Source organism: Scatophagus argus, chromosome 3 (assembly GCF_020382885.2).
Source record: "Scatophagus argus isolate fScaArg1 chromosome 3, fScaArg1.pri, whole genome shotgun sequence".
Classification (NCBI taxonomy): Eukaryota; Metazoa; Chordata; class Actinopteri; family Scatophagidae; genus Scatophagus; species Scatophagus argus.
The window spans coordinates 25,079,416-25,104,380 of record NC_058495.1 but is presented as its reverse complement, the minus strand read 5'-3'; the positions used below and the strand labels follow the sequence as shown (position 1 = coordinate 25,104,380).

The following is a 24,965-nucleotide window of genomic DNA, read 5'->3' as shown; positions in this document are numbered from 1 at the left end:
TTTGGATGAGAGGATCTACCAGATGGCATGTGGGGGAACACTTTAATGAAGGGGCGGGTCGAGGACAGCCTCTGAGGAAGACGTTTGGGAGCCGCTGCCTCTGCAGCACCGCAGACTGGAGATGTGTTGCTTTTGGGATTCACCAGCCACCGTTTCATAACGTCAGCACAGGAGCTGCATCTACCCTTTCATCCTCCCACTCCTCCACCTCCTCCCCTGGAGTGAACATGATATGATATGTGACTGAAAATGTACACACTGTCACCCTAAAAGAAAAGGACACAAATAGTGCTCTCTTTCTTTCTAATCAGTAAAACTCATGGGCTCAAGAGGAAAATGATATGGACAATTTAAGACCAGGTTCCAGAAGGGTGTTTTTTCAAAGTAACCTCAAAGGCAATCCTACCCAAATTCACTTCTTAAGTTGATCTGTAAAAACAGACAAAAACTTCCCAACTTTGTGTGAATAATCAATATGCCATCTCTAAAATCAAAAGGTAAACTCTTCTGTCATGTTGCATTTAGGTTACCTTAGAGAGTGGCAGTATACATGCATTCAAATATATGGGTGTCCTTATCTTTTCTGGCAGCTCACTGAATAATAAACTTCAATAAGCGACCACGGCTTGAACAACAAAAGTGATGTATGACATGGGAGAAAACAAAATTAAAATCTCTGGCTCAACTTTTAATACTTTTGCAAGCTTTGGGATCATGGAATGTCAAAATCTGAACATTTAGATTCAGTAAAATTTGAAAAGTCCCAAAAAGCTGCACTAGTACAACACTTCGTGCCTGTAATGTGCGCACTGATTCAACAGGAAGTCAGCAGACTCAGCCAGAAGAGGACTCTGATGCCAGTGCTTTATTGGCCCAAACATATGGCGCCCAAAGGAACCATGATAGACCTTTTTCATTCACTTTCATTGGAATAATTGGGAAATGAGTTGAGCACTTACAGCTGCAGCTGTTTTAGATTTGTTTGTATGAAAATGTGCACTTACAGCAAACAATAAATAATTTGTGAACCCATGGGTACACCTGCTTCAGCTCACGTAAATGCTGCAGCTCTTATTCAGAACAACAACAGACAATGTAGTTACATTATATGGCCAGTGTCTAACAAGAGGGCTGTCCATCCATCACTGAACTGAACTGATCTGGAACTGGAACTGTTGGAAAGTTATAGGGGACGTAACAACCTTTGTTTCATATTCAAAAGTTATGTACTAAACACATATGTAAACCAGCTGTGGTGATAGTTTTCTCCTGCCATGGAACTGAGTAGCACTAATGAGGGAAAGGGGAAAATGTCTGGTTTTGCAGACTGCCAACCTAAAAAGTATTCAGGGTGGAAAAGGACCCCAACAGGACTCCAGTATGATTCTTACAGATGGCTAAATTGCAAATGTTCTTTTGTTTTCCTTGTTTTAGCCTACTCAGTTTAAACCACAAAGTATCAATATGTGCATTCAAACATCAATAAAGAAACACGAGTGTAACCTAGTTTAAGTTCTAAGTTTAGAAAATAAGTCTTGTTAAGAAACAGGTTAGAATGTTTGAATATCTACTTTGCAAAAAATGTTTTTTTCTTCTTTTTCAGTTTCTTCAATTAAGCCCACACCAAGGAGTGGGGAGAGATACACAAATAGTCAGTATATCAGAAATTCATTAAGAACATATGCAAATATTATCATTTCCTTAGATGACACTTAAATTACTTTAAGTAATGGGTTGAAATGGTGACACTGTAAAACTTTTTTGCGTCATTTTGTTTACTTTATATGACATTTCTTAGCCCTGACAAAATGTATATCGGTGTGTTTAAGGCCTCTACTTACATTACAATTGATCGTAGTACATAATTCACATCCATGTGGCTGACACAATCAAAATATGAATGAATGCAAAGACGTACATTTTCGATGCTGAATATGTCAACTATAACATCTGTGTATTTCGCTAACTCATTCATTTGCCTTCGGAGTTACAAAATGTCACAAAAAACAAATTCAGACTGCTGAACAAGATGCTTCTGATGAGCAAAATTACACAATATTTTTTAAATAAACAAACATTAATTACTCTTAATTCTGCTAGCAATCTTGGCATATATTTTGTCTCTCTTCCCAACAATCAAAGAATAAAACTTCCTTGCAATGGTCGGTTGTATACGATCACAGAAAACCCATCATTCACTGCACGCAAGCCGTACTTCCGCTGCCATTTTGCATTGCTCCTTGAGAGGAACTATTAGCTATGGTTTTTGAGCTTTTATATGCTACAATAAACAACAACACTTAATATTGTACAGGCAGCTGCTGCAGATTAGATGCAGAAAGATGGGAAACTTCTATGATGGTGACCACTGCAAGTTTGTATTTCAAACCGTCTGTGTGATCCATCGTCACTAAATCTAGATCTTCATCATGCAATATGACTTGTGTTTGTTGAGTTCTCCTTCTTAGACAAAAGGAAATTTCTTTAGAACAGAATGTATTCTGCTAAACGGAAACTCAAATGCTAAGTCTGTAAACGTTCCTCTTTCATTGGTCCTCAATTATGAGATCAGCCCTCAAAATTTGTGTAAATTTTGGCACAAAAGAACATTGACAAAACACATTCCTTGGGTTACAGTAAGATGAGATAACTGATTTTAAATATATTTATATATATAATATATATTTGATTTATGCAATTTTTCTAATCTCACCTCATTTTTAAAAACAGTCTTTTGTTTTAACTGCCAGGCAGTCATTGTCACGATTAGATTCAAATCCATGCTATTCAATGCAATTTTATTTTTTGAAAAATGATCCTGCATTTTTCAGTTCAGACATTTTAATTGTACATAGGCAATTATATTTATTTTGTAAACAGATTCTTCGGAGACTACATGACATTCTCCCTGGAATAAGATAACATGAGTGCTGAATTAAAATGACAGATCTTAACAAGTGATTTTCAGGTTTTTCAGTTTCCAATCAATCAGAGCAGTAAACACTTCAGAATCAAATATACTTTAAAAATCCTAATATATACAAAATTTACCACATGGGCAAAACCTGAAAGTACTTCAAATCAGATTCAAATATTTTTTTCCAAAAGATGATTTCTGTCAGTTTAGCTAGTTCTGATGTATGTTCAATTGTTTATTTTTCTGATAAGTTTGGTTTAATTAGTTATTTGATGCTGTAAATGGAAGATGAAACATCAGGATTGACAGCCGAGTGCTGCTCCTGATTGGGTCAAACGGATATATGGGCGGAAACTCGATACCACACCTCCACCAGTCGATCACTACTGCACAGACTCTGGCTCCAAATGAGGTCACCAGAACAAGCTAGTAGTGCTTGTATATGGGATATTTTGGTACTTTTGCACAGTTGGAAGAATTGGGGAAACATTGGCCATCTTTTTTATGTTAATAAAAAATAGAAATAATAAATCTGACCACAGTGAAAATCACTGGCTAAGTTTGTCATTTTCCACAGTTTCCACTGAACAACTGAAAAACTGCAATGACAGGACGTTTTTGTTTTTTTTATTATTGCTTTAAAAAATAATGTAGCTAATCTGTTTTTAAATAAATACAGTATGAATATCCCTGCAATGCTGCTACTGCAAAACAGAGGCCTATTTTGCAAAGTTTTTTGAAAGTTACTCCAAATTGTATTGTTTATGTAAAATATTTGTTAATTAGTGTAAGACAAAGTTCATTTTGTTCTGAAATTTGCTTCAAAGTTAAAAAAAAAAAAAATCAAAGCTGTTTTCTTGTCTCTTATTACAGATCTCAGTTACTGTATTGCGTGAAAAGAAAAAGCCCAAAATAAAATCCAGTAAACTTTGACTCTGAATTAAATTGCTACATATATATATACCTCAGTTTATCACATTTCATTTATCCTCTGTATTTGTAGCATATAGCTCATGCTTAATCTTATTAAGTTGTCTGCTAATTAAAATCGATCATGTGGATGCTACCAGCTAATGCTACAGTCTTAGAGTAACTAGCTAGGATATCTCTTCCCTCCCTCAGATTTTAACATTAATCAACTAAGTCATTAAAGATTTACTTTGGCTCACTCCAAAATACATTAACAACCATAATATTTACACATAAAAAAGACATTAAAGAATTGCAAAGTGCCCAAATGAAATACATATACTTTTGCTCTTTAATAAACTATAAATTTCTCTACAGTGTGCACACTGTGTACCCTTTAAGTTCATCCTATTTTTGTGTCCTTTTCTGAAATCTGTGAATCCTGACATCAGTCCAGACAGATCCTTTGTTTGGATGATGCAAAGTACATTTCATGCTTCCTTCCTCTCTCAATCCCTTTCCTCCCTCTCTTCCTCTCTCCACACTGAGTCGTAGCATGGCTAATCACCAGGTGCCTCTGCGGCCTGTGGATTAGGCCTGTAATTTAGAATAAAAGGGACGCTTCTCTGCGCAGCCTGAACACTGCTGTCAGATGTTGTGAGTGGTTGTTTCTGTTCCTCACAATAGCACATGCCGCAATGTAATAGAAGAAGAGGAAAGAGAAGACACTTGCTGGTAGAAATTGGCACAGTACAGATTGTTATTGGACAACTGTTAGCCAAAGCTTTAAAAAATCTGAAGAATTAGCTAAAGAGCGTTCTGAACTACGGTTAAACTGGGATATGCAGCACGTTTTTGTTTTTTCCAGCCAGGCCTCCATCCTCAGAGCTTTTGGAAACATTTGTATTTTTAGTATTAGCATCACATGTCAGTACTACGACACAGGTGTAATATCTCCCGCCGCACTTGATGTGACCTGCACGTCCAAGTGGATGTGAAACACAGAACGGAACTGAACCAAATGAGGTCACCCATTTTCATTACAGATCCCATTTGCACTGGGCTGTCTCAGCTCTTCTCTGGATTGTATCCTGATTAACTACGTTGCATTTTGAAGTGTTAGTATGGTTGGTCACTCTGACTTCAAATTGTGATTTAATACAATATATGCCATGTATAAAATCGATTCCTGATATCTCTATACGCCTTTTTTTCCACACATTACAATGCACCTTCAGTGGCTACATAGCATAACATTGCGCTGCCTAGTATAATGTAGCCCACACCAAATATGAATACCTCTATCCCATCTGGCTAAAATGGAATTGAAGTTGTTCAGAGAACCAGATTTTAAAACGTGTCTTCAATGAATCTCCATTTGGATGCAATCAACTTGCAAATTGACAAAACAACCAGGAAAAATGGGATCTTAGATCGTGTTTTCTAAAAACCCACAAGGCGTGTTTTCATCCCCATCAAACACAACACTCACTGATTTATCTGATAAGCACCTTTCACAAGAGATCAGTAAAATTAGCTCATGTTGTGATGGATCGTAATGAAAATAGCTCTTGGGTCACACTGGCACATGGTCTTTAGGAACTCAGAACCTGATAGTTCTTGTTTGAAACCACATAAATCCACGTACGAACCGATTTAAACCTGTCACTGTAGTGAAATCTAAGTGCAATCCAAGCTAACTGGTAGGTTAGAAACCCAGTAGCGCTCTGGATGCGCAAGATCAGGTAGAAATCTAGATCATTCCTGAATACAAAAGGGGATTTCTTTTATGCCTACTACACTTGTACACACTTAATACCAAATGAACTGAACATTGAAGGGCCAAATGTGTGACACAAAATGAAAAAAAGAAAAAAAAAACAGTTCAAGTCAGTGTGTTAGAAACCAAGAAGTCTTACTGGGTTAAAACAAATTGTTTTTCTTTTTAACGTCCTCTGCAGTTTCCATGCTCCTGCAAAATGGGAGGCCGTTGTCTCAAACAGTCTGAGGGCAGTCTCACTTTCTCTGCGGACTCGTGGACTGACAGATAGCACTCAGAAGCTGTGCAGCCCCTTAATGAGGACACAGCAAGACAACAAGCAGTCCTGGGAATGAGAATCGAATGTAGGCTGTGAAGAAGGCGCTTAGCTGAAGCAAAGCTGAGCCCGCCGTGTACTGTGGTCCCAATAGGACGTGATCAATGTCGGAAACCGAGCCCTCCTTTGAAGTATCCTCATTAAATAGGTTTTTGTTTTTTCTTCAAAGAGATCTGAAGACAGCAAAATTTTCCTGTGAGTCTGAGGGGCGGTTAGTTGCAACAAGAAAAGAAATGTGCTTCCCATGAGTCTCAGGAAACAGTTGGATACAATATCAAAAGAATACAGTACATGTTCAATGAGTGCCAAAAAGTCATTTCCCAATCAGCGGGGTGGTGGAGCCCCAAATGTGGTTGGCCCTGTCAAAGTTCCCTTGAGATACCTATCTGCTCCAGGGGAATTGCCACCTGGGCATGGGGCTACAGGGTATATAAAGATGTGTCCTAGGATTTGGTAGAGACAGCAATGGAATATTAGTCACAACGACACAGCCTTCTGTTTTTGCGTAAGTCTTAGGATCGCTCACAACAGGGACCAATGGTGCTTTCCAGGGACATCTGGGAGGAGTGGCGGATCAGTGGCGCCATCTTTGGGTCCACCATGGAGGAGGTAGGGAAGAGTTTGTACCAGCCAATCACCATTGTGCTCAGGTCTAGCTCCTCCAGTAGGATTCGAGCTACGCCCATGAAGCATTTGCGGTCCATCCGTCCATAGTTGCCCCAAACGATCACCTACAAAAGAAAGTGACAAGATATAAATTAGGAGGAGAAAACTATATTCATACTATATTGTAATTATAAAAGTATTCGTTTTTTCAATTTGCATTTTTGCAATGCATGTTAATATTCAAACTACACGGTCAGAAATATCTGATCTTACTTAATGTCCTCCTCAGTGTCTCCAGCTAAAGAGAACTCAGTTTATTTCAAGGGATTTAGTGCCTAACAGGGCTTCAGAGACCCTTGAATCACGCACATAAAACATTCAGGGAGTAATGAACAATTAAGAAGATTAATTGACAAAGTTGTAGGGTTAAAAGGGCGGGGTTAATTAGCATTAATCCTGATGATTTGGAAATCTGTCCTGAAGCCATAAAGGATCTTAACAGTTTCTCTCTCTGTCACCGCATCACAGAGGAAGCTGAGGTTTCAATTAAAGTAAATGAAGAAGGACAGTGTGTGAGGGAGTGAGAGAGGCTTAGAGAGGGAGAAGATGTGTGTGCGTGCTTAGAGACCAGTGTGTGTGTGAACGTTAGGTGTCCTCTGTCTCCTGACATCCCGATAACATCAGGGCTCATCTCTGAGGGCCCCACATCTTGTCAAGCAACGGACAAAATAATCAATATCTGTCCACAAGAGTGTCTGCTCGCGTGGTGGTCTTGTCTGTCTGTGCATGCCAGCATACCAATTTGTTTGGTGTGTGTGTGTGTGTGCGCATGTGCAAGTTATTTCCACAGAGACACAGAGACCAAATCTGCTTCAATCTATTTCCTCCATCTTTAAAGAAAGAGAATAGAGAATCTCTCTCTTTCTCTGTCTGCCCACGATCGGTTCTCCATACGAGGTGCAGTGGTGGAGGAAACATTCAGATCCTTTACTAAAGTAAGAGTACTAATACCAGACCACAAAACTACTCTGTTATGGGTAAAAGTCATACACGGAAAAGGTTACTTGAGTGCAGTACTTAGTTACATTCCACCATTGGCCGCTATGAGAGAGACTTTGGGAGGAGACATGTTTGGTCTGAGTGTTTCGTATGGCAGATGAAAAACACAGTGTCCTAGATCCTCTTCTGGGCCAGTTTCTGAGAAGTGGAACTCACACACAAGAAAGCAGGTGCTGATGGAAAGACAAAAAGAGGTTTAATGAAAAAGAAAAACAGCATGTTGCATTGAAGTGAAGATAAGTGGGTGCAGACAACGGATGGATGAACTTGAAGTGAAGGAAAGACAAGTCTAAACGTTGCAGAAGGTAGGACAGCAAAATTTATTTGGATACTTTTGCTAAATACGTGATATTGTAGATAACAGTGGTCTTGCTTCTTTGTAGCAGCAGTTCGGTTATGGCCCCTTTCTGATTCATCGTGTCAATGCAAAATCCTTGTTGTTTAACCAAAAACAAGCTTTGCTCAGGTAGAAGTCGATGGCTGCCAGCTGAGGTGATCTACTGGACCACGTCTGAAAATCTTTAAATGTTTGAATCGTCTGCTTAGCTTCGGTGGCCACAGACCAAAGTGGGGTAGCTAAGGATTGAAGTCTGCTTCAGGGGGGTCAGGCAGTTCACATTTCTGCCCAAAATTGATCCATTTTAATGGAATTAATACATTTGTTCCCCAAGGCAAACCTGTTCAGTGCTTTTGTGTTTAGTTCAACTTTGGTATAAACTGAACTTAGTTATATGTGCTGGTGGGACCGAGCCCTAAAGTACAGAATAAGACAGAGCAATTACTTCAAATGTCTCTATCTGCACCACACACTGTGACACCACAAACTCCCTCCGGTTAGAAGAGACAGAATAACAAAGTGCGATGGGAAAGAGGGAGATAAAAGTGACACATTTTTAAAAAATTACGATAAACTCTGGATGTGCTCCTCTTCCCAGTTCCGAAAAAAATATAAACTGATATTTATGTGGACAGAGACAAGAGAAATGGGGGGAAAAGAAATATTCTAAATGTTACGAGTTATTCTTTTTTTCTATTGATAGTCGACTCTTCTTTAAAATCTTCTCTCATGGGCTTAATTTTCAAACAACTGTTAAACGTGTGTGTAAATCAAAATCTCAGAGAGATAAAGATCACAGTGATCTCTAGCATGCACGTTGCCTGCAAAGCAGAGAAATACGACATTCAGGTGGCACTAACACACCCACCAGACACACAACAGCACGTGGGAAACAACCAAAGATTACATAACTGTGAGAGAGCACGAGACAAGACAGAAAGTGAGCTGATCAGGAGATGGAAGCAGAGGAGAGGCTGATAATTAGAAAGGAGCCAATTACTCAGCGATGGCAGCAAAGCAGCCTCAGGATGGTGTGAAGGCAAAACCCTCTGACCTGACCTCTGATCACCACACACACACACACACACACACACACACACACACACACCTACCCTAACAGAATACTAACAGGAAAAAGGTCTTCACCTTTCATTCATATAAATCCCAGTTTCAGTTTCCCGACTTCAGTGCAAATTCTCAGTATATCAACATATCATACATGCTTTATTTGTGGTGTTGAAACGAATGCTCACCAGCCACCTCATGAAGTCCACTTCTCATCTAATAATCTAATCCCTAAATCCCGTCTTCACAAATATATGTAATGTTAAGTTTTGCCAGAGTGGATTTTCCCAGAGTGTCGAACGCCACCTTGAGGAAAGTAAATTCTTTTTCATGGAGCAGGCGACTGAGGTTTAAATTTCCACAAAGTGTCAGTTTGTTGTTAGAGCAACTGATAAAAAAAGACCATTTTTCTGAAACCTGAAATACTCACAAGATGACAGAAAAACTGTTGCTACATTTAAGTGAACATGTTTATCGTGAGCCTTCAACGACATACAGTTAGGAGTCAGCTGAGGAAGGATTCTGACTGAATCCTCACCATTGACTCGAGCGCCGTTGTTCAATCAGGAAGTGACAAATTGAAAAGCATCGCTGATTTCAGTGATTTTCATTATCCAGTGTGAATGAGTTTGATGAAACTCGGAGGACAGCGACACAGACAGCGGATAATTAAGTGGGAGGCGTTTAGTGGCTAATTACACAGCGACAGGAGCAGCAGAGCAGCCTGAGGCAGAGCTGCAGGCCTGCGCACTGAACACACCACCGTTTCCACATGCTGATTACTGAGGAAACCTGCCACACATCAGGTTAAAACACACGTGTGTGCGCGTTGGTGTTACGTGTTACCATTAATGAAGGCAAAATGAAACATTACCGTTACAAGATGGCAGCAAAAACAAATGCACACAAGCAGAGTGAAAGAAGGAGAGAAAACAAATATAACAAGGTGCAAGGAGACAGGAAAGACTAAAAGGAAACAAAAGGAAAGGAAAGGAGAGAGAGTGAGAAAAGAGCAAAGGTGAGCGAGAGAGGGATGGTAGCAGAGAAGCAGAGAAGGAGTAAAAGAAAACACGAAGAAAAGACAGGAAAGAGAATACGAGTGGAAAATGAAGGACAGAGTGACAGTGAAATAACACAAAATGGAAAGAGGCAGGAAGGAAGGAAGGAAGGAAGGAGAGAAGCGAGAGAGCCATGAATCTGCTGTGATAATCAGTCTCTCTTTTCTGACATTTTTGATCCTGAAAGCAGCCGAAGCTCAAACAAGTGAAAGAACAAAATCAGCTCAAACAGCCTGCTGGTCCCTCAGGTCAGATTCTGTAAATGTCAGACTCTTCCTCCCAGCTCCTTCTGCTGCGTCTCCTCCTGCAGAGTCAAGAGGAGACGGCCAGAGCGATTTCTAACTTTTAACAATTCACCACGAGGCTGCATGAAATCTGGGTTATGAATTTTTAGATCGTTTTTGAAGATCAATGCTACAACATTTTTCATGTATGCGTTGAAATTTTACATCTACCAGATGGACTGGCACAAAGTTACTTTCAGAGGATGAATTCCACTGACTCCGGTGATCCCCTGACTCTCTAGCGCCACCATGGGGCTCACATTTATTGTTTTGAATGAAATGTCTCTATTTCTATTGGATGGAATTTCCATAGAATTTCATACACACATTCATGTCCCTCTGTGAATTATTGGTAATCACCAGAAATTTCATGTAGCGCCACCATGAGGTCAAAAATTCAGTACTTGGTTCCTAAATAAATACCTGCAAACAACATCAGCTGAATAATTTTTAGTGTTAATTAGAAAATGTTAACGTGATAACAAGGTAAGATAAGATGGTGGAAATGGTACACCTGCTAAACATTAGCATGTCAGCTTTTGTTCTTATGCACGTTAGCATGCTGGTGTTAGCATGCTGGTGTTAGCATGCTGGTGTTAGCATTTCGCTCAAAGCAACACCGAGCCATGTTTTATTGAATTTTGTTAACATTCAGAACAATAAATGATCATTTTTTATATTCAGCATGTGTTGCTTACACATTCTAAGTGCTCTCCATCTCCTTAAGATATCTGCTCTTCTATCCTTTGGCATTTTCAAAGAGCATATTGTTGGTAAAAACAGCGGCTGAAAACTGAAAAATGCGATGGTTTATCTCACCTGCACCACTTTCCCCTGTGGGCTTTCAGAGAAGACCAGGACCTGGTTGTAGAGAGGATCCAGAGACTTCCTCACTGACTTGGTCTTCTTCTTGGCCACACAGATCCCGTTCTCCAGGAGGTAAACTTTGATGTAGGCGGCTGAAACGACAGCAGACAGAGAAGTTAAGCCTGAACTCAGTGTGGACCCTTTCTGATTTCTCCTTTCTGGAGTTTTCAGTGGCTTTGGAGTTTGAGTCTGATGAGACTGAAAGATTCAGATTAATCAATGAAGTGGACACAATCGAATTCCTGGTGTGAGAAGTGCTAACAAAGGTTTCCTACAAACTGAAACTCTGTCGTCTCTCTTCCCTTTTTCATTTTCATGCTGCAAGTCTGCACCACGGCTTACTAATAACGTACTGAACATTCGTCTTATTGCTCTGATTTTATTTCCTGGAATGAAACTTTGTTGCTAGGTAACACACGACCCAAAACAATACTGGAGACTGGACACACACACACACACACACACATCCTGTATGGTGCATGAAAAGATGAAAGAGTGAAATATGGAGCAAGCTTCTCCTTTGTCTTTCTGCTATATATGGACTTCCTTTCATCTCGCTGTTTTCACAAGCGTGTTTTTCTTTCATTCACACCAAATTGCTCTCCAGTCGTCTCTCTCGTCTGACTCTCGTACGTGCTCTGCTCTGTGTTATAACCTCTTCTCTTTCATCTCCCTCATAGTTTTTACCAGATAACGTTGTTGTTTTTCCTTATTTGATGACGTTGTTTTCTTCTTATGCAATTAGGATCAATGGCTGGTTTAACATTATGCAACCAAACTGGAACCACAATCAGAGTTGATTGTTTGTTGTTACACAATCCAACTTGCTTCAAAATGCTAATAATAAAAAAGTAAAGCATCACATCACGATTCCCATCATCCCCGTCCCGTTTCGGTTTCCTCCGACCAGGGCTTACCACTGATATAACAGCTGCCTCCAGGACATAAAGGATCAAGGTTAACTGATCTGATTAATTAAGCCGCTGATTCATTGCTGAATCACTTCAGTTTAATTTATTGCTCTGTTTAATTTACAGTGAAAGCAACTGGGCAGCCTCCTCGTATGACAGTACGTTCAGATTTTGATATATTTCAGGTGCAATCATGCATGAAGCTGAAAATCCTTGGGGTGAACTGCAGTTTAAGTGCAGAAAGTGTCACTGATTTGCTGTTTGCAGCTGTGGCCAAAGGCTGTGGAAGTGGAAGGCTGGATGTGCAGAATGAAGGGACGTGCAGGCCGACCAGACAGACCAGTGTTTGTGTTTGTATCCGTCGAGGCAGCAAGATGATCGGTGCAGTAGTGTGAAAGGTTCGGCGGCGATGTGTACCACGTCACCCGCACGCAGCAGGTGCACGAGCATCCTGTGTGTCACCATAGTGCTGTCAGTGGTCAAACAGTCCCCAAGTGAATACAGAAACTGTGAAAACAACATTCCTCTGTCATGTGTGTGTGTTTTTTCCATCATTTACTGTTGGCAAACCACATCCTGATTGATTTCAGAGAATCTGCCCATCCAGATTATGAGTTTTTTGTTGTTTTTTGTTGTTTTTTAGTCCAGATACATTTGAAGTCAGAGCAACATGCTGCGGGTTTCACTACAGCATCAGCAGAGGGAAATGTAGACCTTACTTATTTAGTGGATGTCCTGCCTCTGCTCTCTGTCTTAACTCCCTGAGCATTTAAGAACACAATTTCCTCCTCTCCACTCATGCATTTTTCACATTTTCAAGGACCATAATTGTGTTTTTGGAGGCGATATCCCCTTAGGTTCAAAAGGTTCTAAGGTTCTAAGGTTCTAAGACATGGCAGCTGTTGATGAACAGCAGCCTTTTCAGTGGAAAAGACCCTCTGCTGCACATTCAAATGTCATGTTTTGAGCACAAGCTTTGATTCTTTTGATCAGTCAACTGACCTGGAGGTCCCTTTGAGCCTGGTTTTATGGTGAGTCCTCTGGCCTGGACGACCTCCACCTCCAGACCGCCATTCCTCTCCATCAGACCGATCTCTACGTCACCTGGGATCAATTATAAAGCACACACGGACTTGAACAATGAAGATGGAGGAGGTGTGTCTGTTAATATGTACTGCATCTCACAACGTACTTGTGTCTCACAATTTCAGTCTCACTGATCGAGATATCAGGAGCTTAATTCAGCTTTTTAGCTCTTTAGCCTGTTTTAGTTCTTAGCAAAATAAGTTCTGATAAATCTACTGAACCAGCTGCAAACGGCACCAAATGAGAAAGATGAAAAAGGTGGAAGATCTACAGGATAAATGTTAAAGAGTTGGCGGAAATCAAACAAGAGCAAAGAGGATGAATGTGACACTTACACAACTACAAATAAATGCTCATGTTGCTCTGCCTGCTGGATGTGTAAGTAAGAGTTTGCACTTTGTAAGTTTGTTAGTCCTGTCTTTCTTTTTGGCACCTGCACACAAAATCTTTTGTGCCTTTTGTGATCTGGGAAATCAAACTTCCTTCCACTCACTGGAAGTCATACTGGATATGAGTTTCAACTAAATGCCCCCCAAATGACAAACGCATTCCTTTGAAGGTGGTAGAGAGCAGATGACGGCCAAGTTATTCTGAGTTCTGTGGTGTTATATAATGTTGGACTGGACAGCAGGTTTGGAGTGGAGTTGGTCCAGTCAGTGTCACTGTTGTCGGGCCAAGGACACTGTCTGGCTGCCAGCGAGGAAACTGACCCACTTACAGTAGATCACTGCTGTGGAGGACAGGCTGCATGCAATATATCCAGTATATACGGCCTGGCAATGAACAAGTGCAGGGGACGATGAGACAAAACGCTGCAGTAGGACACAGCTCTGATTTGTGGAGCACTTTTTATTTGCCAGTGTGAGTTGACTGGTTCAGTTTTATGAGGAAGTAAGTTTTTCTTCTCAATTTTCAGACTCATTTTTCACTCTAGAGTTTCCTGTTGCCTTTTTCAGGGCCATTTCACAAAATATGGCTGATAGTTGTGAACCCTAAATCTTAATCCTTTCACTTCTCAACCCAGAGATCATTTATCTTCATTAATAAAAGAAAAATGATGAGGGACCGACAGCAGACGAAGAGCTGACAGGCTCCTGGGGGAAGAAAAAGACTCGTGAATGTAAAAAGCATATGTCCTCTCTCACCCATGGACGTCGTCGCCAGCGTCTGTCGCCCGACGAACTGGGCGGGTCCCATCCCGTCGAGGAAGTCGCTGAACTGTGCGTCCGATGCCAGACACATGCCGCTGTAGTTCAGGCTGCAGAGAGAGCGAAAGAGGCAGGCAGTGAGACGGAGGGTTGAACACAGCCAGGCCGTTCTCATTCTCGTACTTGAATTAGACAGAAAAAGTGAGTCACAGTCTGCAGGATAAAGACACAATGCAGGACAGGAGAAACAGAGCTGAGACAAACAAACACGGCGCAGAAAAAAAACTTCAACTTAGTTAAACTCCCAAAAATTCAAATCAGCTCCCTGAAACTCAGACTGCTGGTTTCAGAGTTTGACCCCCGTGTCCTTAATTTGTGTCGGTTTATGTGTGTTTGTGCAAAGGAATCAGCTCAGAGTGCTTTGGTGGCAGCGTGCCAGCTTTACTACAACGCTGTGTGTGTGTGTGTTTGTTGTGTGTGCTCCATGGAAGGACAAATCCACCTGAACGTGGTCTGATGCTGACTGAAATCATCAGTTTTGTGATGCTCGTTATGTACATGAAGGTTCAGCAGGTTCAGTTTCAGTCATGAGCCACTGCCAGTATCTGGACTCCATGGGGGGGATTTATCTCACTGCTGCTCAGGGCAGACAAACCCTGATCATAAAATCTACCTGTAGACTTTTTGACGAGACTTAATTATGTCATGTCATCTGCTGTAGTAAACGATTATCTCCGCTGCATTCACTCGTCTCTGCTGTTTGACAGAAAATAAGCTGCTGCAGAAGCTGTTGCTGGTGTTGCAAACTCTCCCTGTTTTGGCAGATTTTATCTTGAGTGTCTGCATGCTGAACCTGGACTGGTCGACCTCCACGACGAGAGGAAACAGGTTCATGTGGAGCTGGGCTGTACATCAGCTGTTTCCTGGATCAATCAACCAATCAACCAATGACAATAAGATGTTCAGGTTTGGCCGAGCCCGAACCCTTTTTCTCTCTTCCCTTTTCTTCTTTCACTTCTCCTTAACCTTCATTTTTCCCGCCCTTGTCTCCTTTTTTATATTTCATGATCTCTAGTCGTTGCTGCTCTCATGTGAGTACTTTTGCTGCACATTTAAGCAAACAGGTATCTAATGTTTTTAAACCCAACAGTCCTTCCACGAGGACTCTGTCCTAAATTACATTACAACTTTGTTCATTGTTAAATGAAGGGGAAAAAACTATTAAAATATTTACTAGATTGTTTCCACAAAGGCACACAGCCTGACATTTAATACTGAATTCAGAGTGAGTAGCCAACAGTCCTTACAAAATAATTTACAAGACAGCCTCTCTCCAGTATAATTAACACACAAAACCACTTAGCTTAGATTAGTCGTTTATGCGGACGTTAGAAAACATTAAATCATTTTTGATGTTAGTATTGGTTCAATATTTTTTGTGCATGTGCTGTTGTGTGTTTTCATGTTCATGTGTGTTTCTGAGTGTTTACTTTCCATTTCTGTGTGTTGTGGGTTTCAGTTCCTGTGCATGTGTGCACTTAAAGCTCAAATGAGCTGCAATAAGTGAATTAAGATACATGGAATTAATACACCAGCATATTAGACTGAGAGAAATCCTAATGTCGTAAAATTAATGTGTGTGTGTGTGTGTGTGTGTGTGTGCCTGACATGTCAAGCAACATTAGCCGAGTGGGTATTACTTGGTGATAAAATCCTGAGCTTTAGATTATAATATCTGTGTGTGTGTGTGTGTGTGTGTGTGTGTGTGAGGCACATCTGGGGATTACGCTGCTGTTTCACAGAAATGTGAGGCTCAATGTAAACCGAGTGCTGTAGGCAGACGACACATTGGGACAACGTTACAAACATTCAAGATCCTACGTTGTATAATTGTTTATATATTCTATATCATATTATGTAAGACTGTTCATGTCTGTGTTTTGCAAATGAATGTGAGGTATATTGGTCAGTAAAGGAGAGGAATTAATGTGTCATTCATGTGACGCTCATCAAAATCATGTTGGAAATATATATACATATATAAATAAAAACAGACGGCGTGGAGCACGTTTAGCGCCGGTTTCACAGTCCAGATCATGTGCTGCACAGACATCACACCTTTGAGGGTTCACTTCCTGCATGTGGTTAAGTTCAGGCTACAAAGACACGTTGGACAGGAAATGATTGTGCCTTTGGCTAAATAGCTAGAAAGTGAACACACCCAGTGTCATTTTGTCTGTTCTGGGCTCCATAGCTAATTTCTCTGTTCATGACAAGTGTAAATGAGGTAAATATTTATATAACTCACTACTTCAAGTTGTATCTAGGCTTAAATTTATTCATAATTGGCTGCTTTGAGCGACAGGCGCAATCGAGCCTCTGGGCTGTTTGTGCTGGTGCCTTTGGGGGGAAATTCTTACACATAATAAGGCTTGTTGAAGTTAATTGTACTAGCAAACTGTGCAGGAAGTTTGTGCTCCGCCTCTTTGCCCATTTTTGGATTAGCCAGGAAGTGAGATGGTGACGGTCGGAGACTGAGCTTCACATTGGCTCTTCCTCTGGGTGACACCACACAGGCTGTGCCCTGGTTTTACAGTCTATGGGCTCACTTTAAATCCAACAACTTAAACCCAATCGTAAGACAAAAGTGCCTGTCTTGGCAGTATTGTATAACATGAAATGAACAGAGACAAATAATGGAATATCCCTTATGCGCACACACACGCATACTTGCAGAGTCCTGAATTGGCCGAACCGTAAATCAATAAACTCATAAACGTGATTGGATGGTGTTAGCTAACAAAGTGCTTATTCACGGTCGTGCACACGCAAGCACCGAGCTTTTCAATCAGCAGGCTGAGCCAAACAGCTGACAGGAAGACACGCAGGCAGGAGGACGAGCGGCGCTTCGCTGCTGCTGATTTAAGTAATGTGGTGCTGCAGCTCACTTTAATGACTCGACTGTAGTGATGCTTGTAGCCCACAGCATAAACTGATTTACATTTTAACCGCTTCGCTCCTCCGTCTGACAGTCGAGAGATAATAAAATGGTTATGTAACACCTGTATTATTCAGACATCGTCTAACTTTTGAATTTAAATTCTTCTGGGATGCTGGGATGCTTCCCAGAGGGCTAAAATGGCTTAACAACAACTAGTTTTCATCCATCCATCCAACCATAATCTATATCAGATTATCTTGTGCAGGTTCACGAGGACGGAACGAAAAGTTAAGCTTGTGGAAAAGGGTGTCTGTATGACTGAGGCTGAATTTTAAGGTTTGGGGCACCATTTATTAAGCAGAAAAACGCATAGTTTACCTTCTCAGACGAGCATCATGAGCTTTGCAATGTCGAACTTTTTGTTCCGATTCTCCCCCTTTAAGTTATTTCATGAGGGGTTGGAGGAGGCTTCTCACCTCTTGTACTGACCATATGCCTTAAAGGATCAACGTCTGCACCTTCACTTATTCTCTGTGTTGTGGAGCAGTCCTGACTGCTTTAGTTGCTGCCCTGGTTGTCCACATCCAAACCAGCATTTGGATGTTTCATTGTTTTTTTTTCTTTCTAAGAGGCGGGAGACGTTGCGTCGGTTTATTACAGCATACACCTGCACGGACGAGTCCACCGACTCCACTGGTTCCTGTAGGCGTTTAAATTACAGCACTGCAAGCTTTCCAGGTGAGTTCTTCATCATTTGTTCCACTGATGTGTGAGTGTTTTCCTTAATGATGTGCTTTAATAAGAGTTTCTTCAGATGTGAGATGTTTATTCTGAAAATGGATCTCGATCTGATTAAGGCCTCAGCGTGGATCTGGCATTTACATGAAACAATCAATAGCATGCCTTTGTTAAACTGCAGCTTCATATGTGGTCATAAGCCACGTATGTACAGTAAACCAGCTGGTGTCGTCATATCTCAGCTAACTGAGTCTCTCCTGTTTAATGTCGGCTCCGAGCTAAACAACGTTTTCACGCGGCGGCTCATAAACAGAATATCTGCATGTTCCAAATATAAATGGAATACTAACACGCATGCAAACACGCTCGGTGATGCACTCGTCCTCTCTCTGAGTCTCCACCTTTCCTTGTTTTCCTCTCTTCATCTGTTCAAACCCTCCCAGCCCCCATCAGTCTGTCAGTCTGTCTGTCCGTCTGCCTCGTCTTGTTATGTAACTGCAGGAATTCAAGCTGGTAGCCAGGTTGGCACTGAACAGCATGTGTCCGTGTGTGTGTGTGTGTGTGTGTGTGTGTGTGTGTGTGTGTGTGTGTGTGTTGAGTAGTACTACTCATGTATTGCTGACGTCATGGCTGCTTTTCCACTGGGCTTTGCAGTATAGTTCTTCTGTGTGTGTGTGTGTGTGTGTGTGTGTGTGTGATCACCCCTGCTGACTGGTTCTGGTAGATGGATGATAGAAACACACACACGCAGCAGAGGAGGAAAATAAAACAGAAGCAGATAAACTTGAAGGGACTTTCTGAAGTGCAAACGTGTCATAAAAAAATAGCAACGTTTGGTGTTGATGATGTGGTGCCTCCAAATGTTAAATTCTTTATTTACAAATTAAACACATTTGTTCGGTGTTTGGTGTTTGGAGATGGTGGCAACATAAACAAATACCTGACAGTCCAAACAGGCTTAAACCGACGCTTTTCATTGTCAGTTTGACCTGCCTGCCTGTGGCTGTCAATAGCCACACGGTTTGAGAAGCTGCCGAGTTCGGTTGGGACTGGCTAACATGAGAAAATGATTTGTGAAAAACACTCAATCAGTAAGTCCAGTCAGGTTGGTGCTGCACATGTGCAGCTCTCAACAGAGATGGTAATAAAGCAAGATAGCTCACTCGTTAGCTACTTTCAGCTCTGGAAAATAAAACCTTTAATTCAGAATGTTACCAATTGAGAATTTAAAAGTAAAAGAAGTTTTGACATCTTCTGGATGCAGTCCGATGTGTATGTTACATGAGTATATGGTGACTTGAACACTTACATTTTGTCATATCAGATCTGTGTTTGACGGCCCACTCAGAGGTCATAATGATTTCACCAAACATTATGTGATTGTGTTGGATCCATATCAACTGGGACGAGTTACTCACTTGCCCTCGGAGCCGTAGCTGTTCATGCTGTCCTCTATGGACTCGTGGCTGGCCTGGCGGACGGTCCGACTGGGCATCTCGACAGCCAGACCCGTCTCTGTGCTCCTCTGAATGCCCCCCTTCAGCTTCCTGCCCTCTGTATCCACTGCCGGGAGACACACACAAAATGAATTGACAGATGCTGCACACACAAATGTTTATCCACCAAAGTAAGCAAAATATTTTGAGAGGAGACTCTTGTGGAGTCAGCTGACTGAAAACAAAACATCAAATAAAAAACCTTTAGAGCAAATAACTGAATAGAATCACAACATTTGTGTGTCCGAACTGCTCAGCTGTAGCTGTTTGTGTGTTTGTCTGGCTGTGACCTCATTGGTGTCAGAAAAAGGACGACCACAGTGATGAGAAATCACTTCAACAAGGGCAAGGACAAAAGCACTCGATTCCTCCTCAGAGCGGAGACATACATCTTGTTGCAAAATAGACCACAAAATCGATGCACGGCACACTTTATGGGACCTATCTGTAGCTGCAAGGTGTCCTGTGTGTGAGTGTGTGTGTGTGTGTGTGTGTGTGTGTGTGTGTGTGTGTGTGTGTGTGTGTGTGTGTGTGCGTGTGTGTGTGTTTTGATGGAGGTTCAGTTTATAATGAAGTGCTCTAGCAGGAGGTCTTTGACCTTGTTTTCAGGACAGGACAGCAAAGTTGTTTTCCTTTAATAGAGAGGAGACACACACACACACACACACACACACACACACACAGTGAGTCTGAAACTGAATTTAGATCACATGACATTGGTAATAAATGCTAAAATTCATCAAGTGAGAGGATTAGGGGTAGGTTTAATCAAATAAAATTCAGATTTTTTGGCCCCTCCTCCACACCATGTGTGTTCCTGTGCTCCTGCCGTACTGCACAGGCAGTTTCCATCACATTAATGGAAAGAATCATGCTGTGGGAAGCCTGTTACACACACACACACACACGCAGGAACACACACACACGCAGGAACACAGCACCGTGAAGTTGGTTCTGCAGTTATTAAAGAGCGACCTAGAACGGTGCTATTTCTATCGTTCATGTGGGACGGGATGCTGGCAGATTTGGGTTAGTGCTTCCGCCTCCTGACTGGTTCCATGTGATCAGTGAACCCCTGTATTAGGACATGTACAGACACGGCCGGACCGTCACCGTCATCAACACCACCACCACCCTCAACACCACCAGTTAGAGAGCTGCAAGTGTGTTGTTATTCCAGTAAACACATGCGAATCCAACATCGTTTCAGCCCCGGCTCAGTGCTCTCCGGTGGACTGTCATGTGTTTGAGGGCGTCTCATTTACTTATTTATTCATTTCGGTGAAGCCGCTTTCCATCAGCCCGCCTCTTCTGCCTCTGTGGTTTCATATATCTCCTTTATTTCCTGCACTATTCTTGGCTCCAGAGAGCAGTTGTGGAGTTGTTGCTTTCCAGACATGCAAAACTCGATGACAGCCGTGGCAGACAGAAAAATACAAAACATGCAAGAAAGATCTCAGTGGAATCGAACCAGAGATGCTGGAATTTCATGCATGCACCTTTGACCACTGGGACCCCCTGGGATAAATCACTGAGCTGCAGCCATCATTGCCCTTAATCCCAGTGTGTCTTGCAACATTCCTCTCATCTGTAGCTACTGTGGGTTTATAGAAATTGGTGTCTGAGCCTCTCGTCTGATGGATCTGTTCCTGCTGTGATTGTTGGCGGCTCAAGAAAGAGGCCTTTTGATTCTGAGAGCCTGTCACTAAAACCCGATGTTTTAAAATCTAAAAAACTCTAAAATCTAATCTAATAAAAACATTTTCTTCAGCTCAACTGCAGCAGATCCTAACTCAGGTACCTGAGCTACCTCATAATCATGATGTTATAAACACATACGTATTCATGAGTATGTACACACCTGCATTTACAGTTTTCATTTCAAACATTCACCTGTCGTTCGGAGAGGTCACAGCGAGTTCTAGGGATGCATGAGCCTCAAACTCATGGGATTACAAGCGAAATAAAATTGGGTCAGAATGTACTTTTACTGCTTGTGAGGTGAACAACCTGAACAGCCACATGAAAACATTTGTAGTTTTAAAACATGCCTCCTAATCCTAATCTTACCCCGCGTCTGGATTTACAAACATCCAAATCTGCTTTGCTCTCAATCCCAGTGTGGTGACCATTGTGGTAAGAACAGTCACAAGCCCAACTCGTCTTTGCCAGCATCTGATCAGACACGTTAAGGTCGGCAGTCATATTTTTCATTAAATCTCTCTTTCAACCCAGTCAACAGTCAGAAAACTTTCAAAACATATTTGCTGTGAGTGAAAACCTGAGTGTGGATCCACAGGAAGATAAATCACTGCGTCTAACAGAATCAATCCAATCTAATCCCACCAGCGCAGCACTCTGCATGTTACAGACGTAAAATCTGCCACCGCGCCATGATGGTGACTGAGTGTGCAAATTCTCGATTCAATACGGAATAAACTGCCGACTGTTTATGAGAAAGAATGAGGAAGTGATGTCAGACATGCACCACTGGGCTCATGTCATCAGCAGCGACAAAGACACGGTTGCCACGGACATGAATGTCGTTGCTACGGAGGCAACGCTGGAATCCAAGTCTCTTTGAGCGTGTTATTTATCTACATTAGCTTGTCTGTGTGTGTGTGTGTGTGTGTGTGTGTGTGTGTGTGTGTGACCTGCCGTCACCTCTTGTCACCGGTGTGTGTTGAGGTGGAGTAGAGTTACATAACTCATACAGCAGGTGGGTAACGGATGGAGACGCATCAACCACTCTGCTTGTCGGCGACCTTTTCGTGGCGCTGATGGGATATTATCTCGGTTCGATTCAATCCAGTTCAGCATGTTTTATCTGTGGCAGAGTGAAAGGCAATCTTCCCAGGCAATCGAGATAAAAGATTAAAATTTAGCAGACTGACAGTTTTTCTTATTTACAACATTTCTGCGCTGATTGTCTCCAACATAACATTAGATCTTTCTTTTTCCCCTCTCTGTCTGCATCTTTCTATTTGTGTTTTTTAAGCTAGCCTGACTGAAATTCAGTTCATGATGTACGTGTTGCATCCACAGCAGCCACAGGTAATGACCCTGAAAGACAAATGTCAACGGGTGAAATGTGACAGATGTTGGAGCAGCCAGCATCTGCTTGGAAAGCCAAGCTGCACCACTTTTCCCGTCCGTGACCAGCTGTTGTTGTTGTTTATTTGTCTCCAGATGTTTGGGGTCTTAAGTCTGGTCCACTCATATGAAGTGTGGCAGAGGAATCGCATGTTTCTGCCCACTCTGTCAACCTGATTTCTCCCCGTTCTGTCACAACTCTGGGGCCACGACAGCTCGTCCCCTGAGCGTCCTGTGAAGGTTTACGTATATCATTACAGCTTCTGTGATAAATGAACAACATGTTGTAAAGCATCTTAAATCTCACATGTGTTTAAACATGAGCGCAAGCGTCTCTTCCAATCTGTTCTCTGCTCTAACAATAATAAAAGTAAAATCCCACTCCACTCTAAAATGGGCTACTGTGTTTGTGGCTAATGTAGTTCACAGTATGTGATGTGGAGCACCCACTGTGATGTAGCACAAAAAGTGTCTGATGTGACTCACAAAAGTTGTGATGTAGCAATCAGAGAGCCAGGACTCATTAGTTTGTCTCCCAGCAGAGAGATATTAATGAAAGCAGAACAGACACGAAAATAGCTGCTCCTCATTCAGCCAACGTCTGTGGCCAACACACTGACAGACAGACAGACAGACAGACAGGGAGAATGACAGAAAAGGTAGGTCACACCTTGTGGCCTACATGACTCAATAGACCGAGATGCAGGACTTCTGCAGAAACTTACAACATGCTATGAGGACACGTTACTTTGCAGCTTTACTACTGATGTCCCCTTAAAAAAATTCAATATTCAAACAAGCTAAATGTCTAAAAACCACTAAAGGTTTTTAACAGGATACTGTAACATAGCAAAGATTCTTTTATGCACATTTCACACTGGACAAAAAAACCGCCTAACATCAGGCTTTTGTCTGCACTCCTGTTGAATAAAATGCCAATACTGACTTTAGTTGCTATACTTTTTCTCGTTCTTGCTGCTGGCGTGTGAATGTGATGTGGTTTAACTGAGCCATGTTAGCTAGCTAACAAAAAATCATCAAGCCCTGATGGGAAAGACTTTTCCCAGTGGACTTCTGTCTCTGGTTCAGGCCATCTCTGTCTCCACAATGACATTACCACAACATGTGACATCTTAAATGTGCACACAATCTTTTGTGTGGCACATTACAATCGCATTTCTACAGTCTCATTCAGTCTCCCCAGCCAGATTCAAGCAATGAAGTCACCTGTACAACAGACAGTGTAAAAGAAGAAATCCAATAAAGCTTTAACACCCTGGGCCATAAACAGTTCCTGATTTATGTGGTGCCTGGACTACTTAATCAGCGTCATTTGCATCAATCAACTCATGACTCACACCTTCGTCTCGTTAACAGCAGGGACGCAGATAATCTGTTATTGTTATCTCTTACCGTCCTCCTCAAGACAGACAGAGGAAGAAAAGCAGGACACACAAAGAGGTTTGACATCCTCACACTGAGAAAGATGTGCAGCCTGAGACAAGGGGAGATAAAACATGGTCATTTCTGTATCACCTGGGACAACAGTTGGTGCAGGATTAGATCCAAACCTCCTAACAGCACTGCAAATGCATCCACCTTCAGATCCATCGTCTAGCACAGTGAAGGGTTACATAGTGGGAATCAAATAAGTCCTTACCCCATCAGTGTTAGTGCCACACTGACAAACTGCAGCATCACACAGGCTCCCTGCTCTCTCCTCACGACTCCTTTTCTCTTGAAACACTTTGTAAAGTTTCAAAACTCTCAACTTGGCGCACATCTGAGGCTCTATTTTGCCTCGAATGCCGCGCTGAGACCTTGTGACGTATCCCTGCGCCCACCCACCCTCCTATAGCTCCACACTGAGTTTGTCACAAAAGCTAATGAAGACAGTCAGGGTTCTTCATGATGCATTTTAGGTTGGCCTCATTCCACACACCCAGCAGTCTCTGGGAGGAGAAATGGAGGTCTAAAAATGGTTGACATACAGAATACGATGTAGAGGTTTCTAAATTTCACTGCACACATTATAGCCACCATAACAGACCTCATGCTTGCATTTTCCCTGCTTCCAGATATCATCATCCATCTTATTCCCGAGTCAAAATTAGCCCACACCGTGCTGGGAAAGAGCCTACAAATCCTAAATAAACTAAACTGAATGTGCTGCAATAGCCAGCGAGTGGAAGTGTGCTCTCAGCGTCAGCCCATTCATTACAGAAAGAGAGAAAACCTGGCATAAGGTACTCGTCAGAGCAAAACAGAGCAGAAGGAGGATCCTGGGAGGCCCTGGAAGAATTGCATTTATTTGAAAATTGACTTTCCCGTGGAGGTGCTACAGCCGATGACGG

The 24,965-nt window shown here is 41.9% G+C and overlaps 1 protein-coding gene across 3 annotated transcripts in view; it reads right to left on the bottom strand.

Annotated features, from left to right (window-relative positions):
• Positions 1–854: 854 nt before the first annotated feature.
• Positions 855–24,965, bottom strand: part of rims4 (regulating synaptic membrane exocytosis 4) — a 39,713-nt gene continuing 15,602 nt past the window's right edge. For all 3 annotated transcript variants that reach the window (XM_046385003.1, XM_046385005.1, XM_046385004.1), the window contains 5 exons: positions 19,441–19,585; positions 14,341–14,453; positions 13,112–13,213; positions 11,151–11,290; positions 855–6,653 (listed from right to left, as the gene is read on the bottom strand). In XM_046385003.1, the coding sequence (XP_046240959.1) occupies positions 6,435–6,653; positions 11,151–11,290; positions 13,112–13,213; positions 14,341–14,453; positions 19,441–19,585 (719 nt within the window). In that variant the 3' untranslated portion in view covers positions 855–6,434. The remainder of the gene's footprint in view (positions 6,654–11,150; positions 11,291–13,111; positions 13,214–14,340; positions 14,454–19,440; positions 19,586–24,965) is intronic.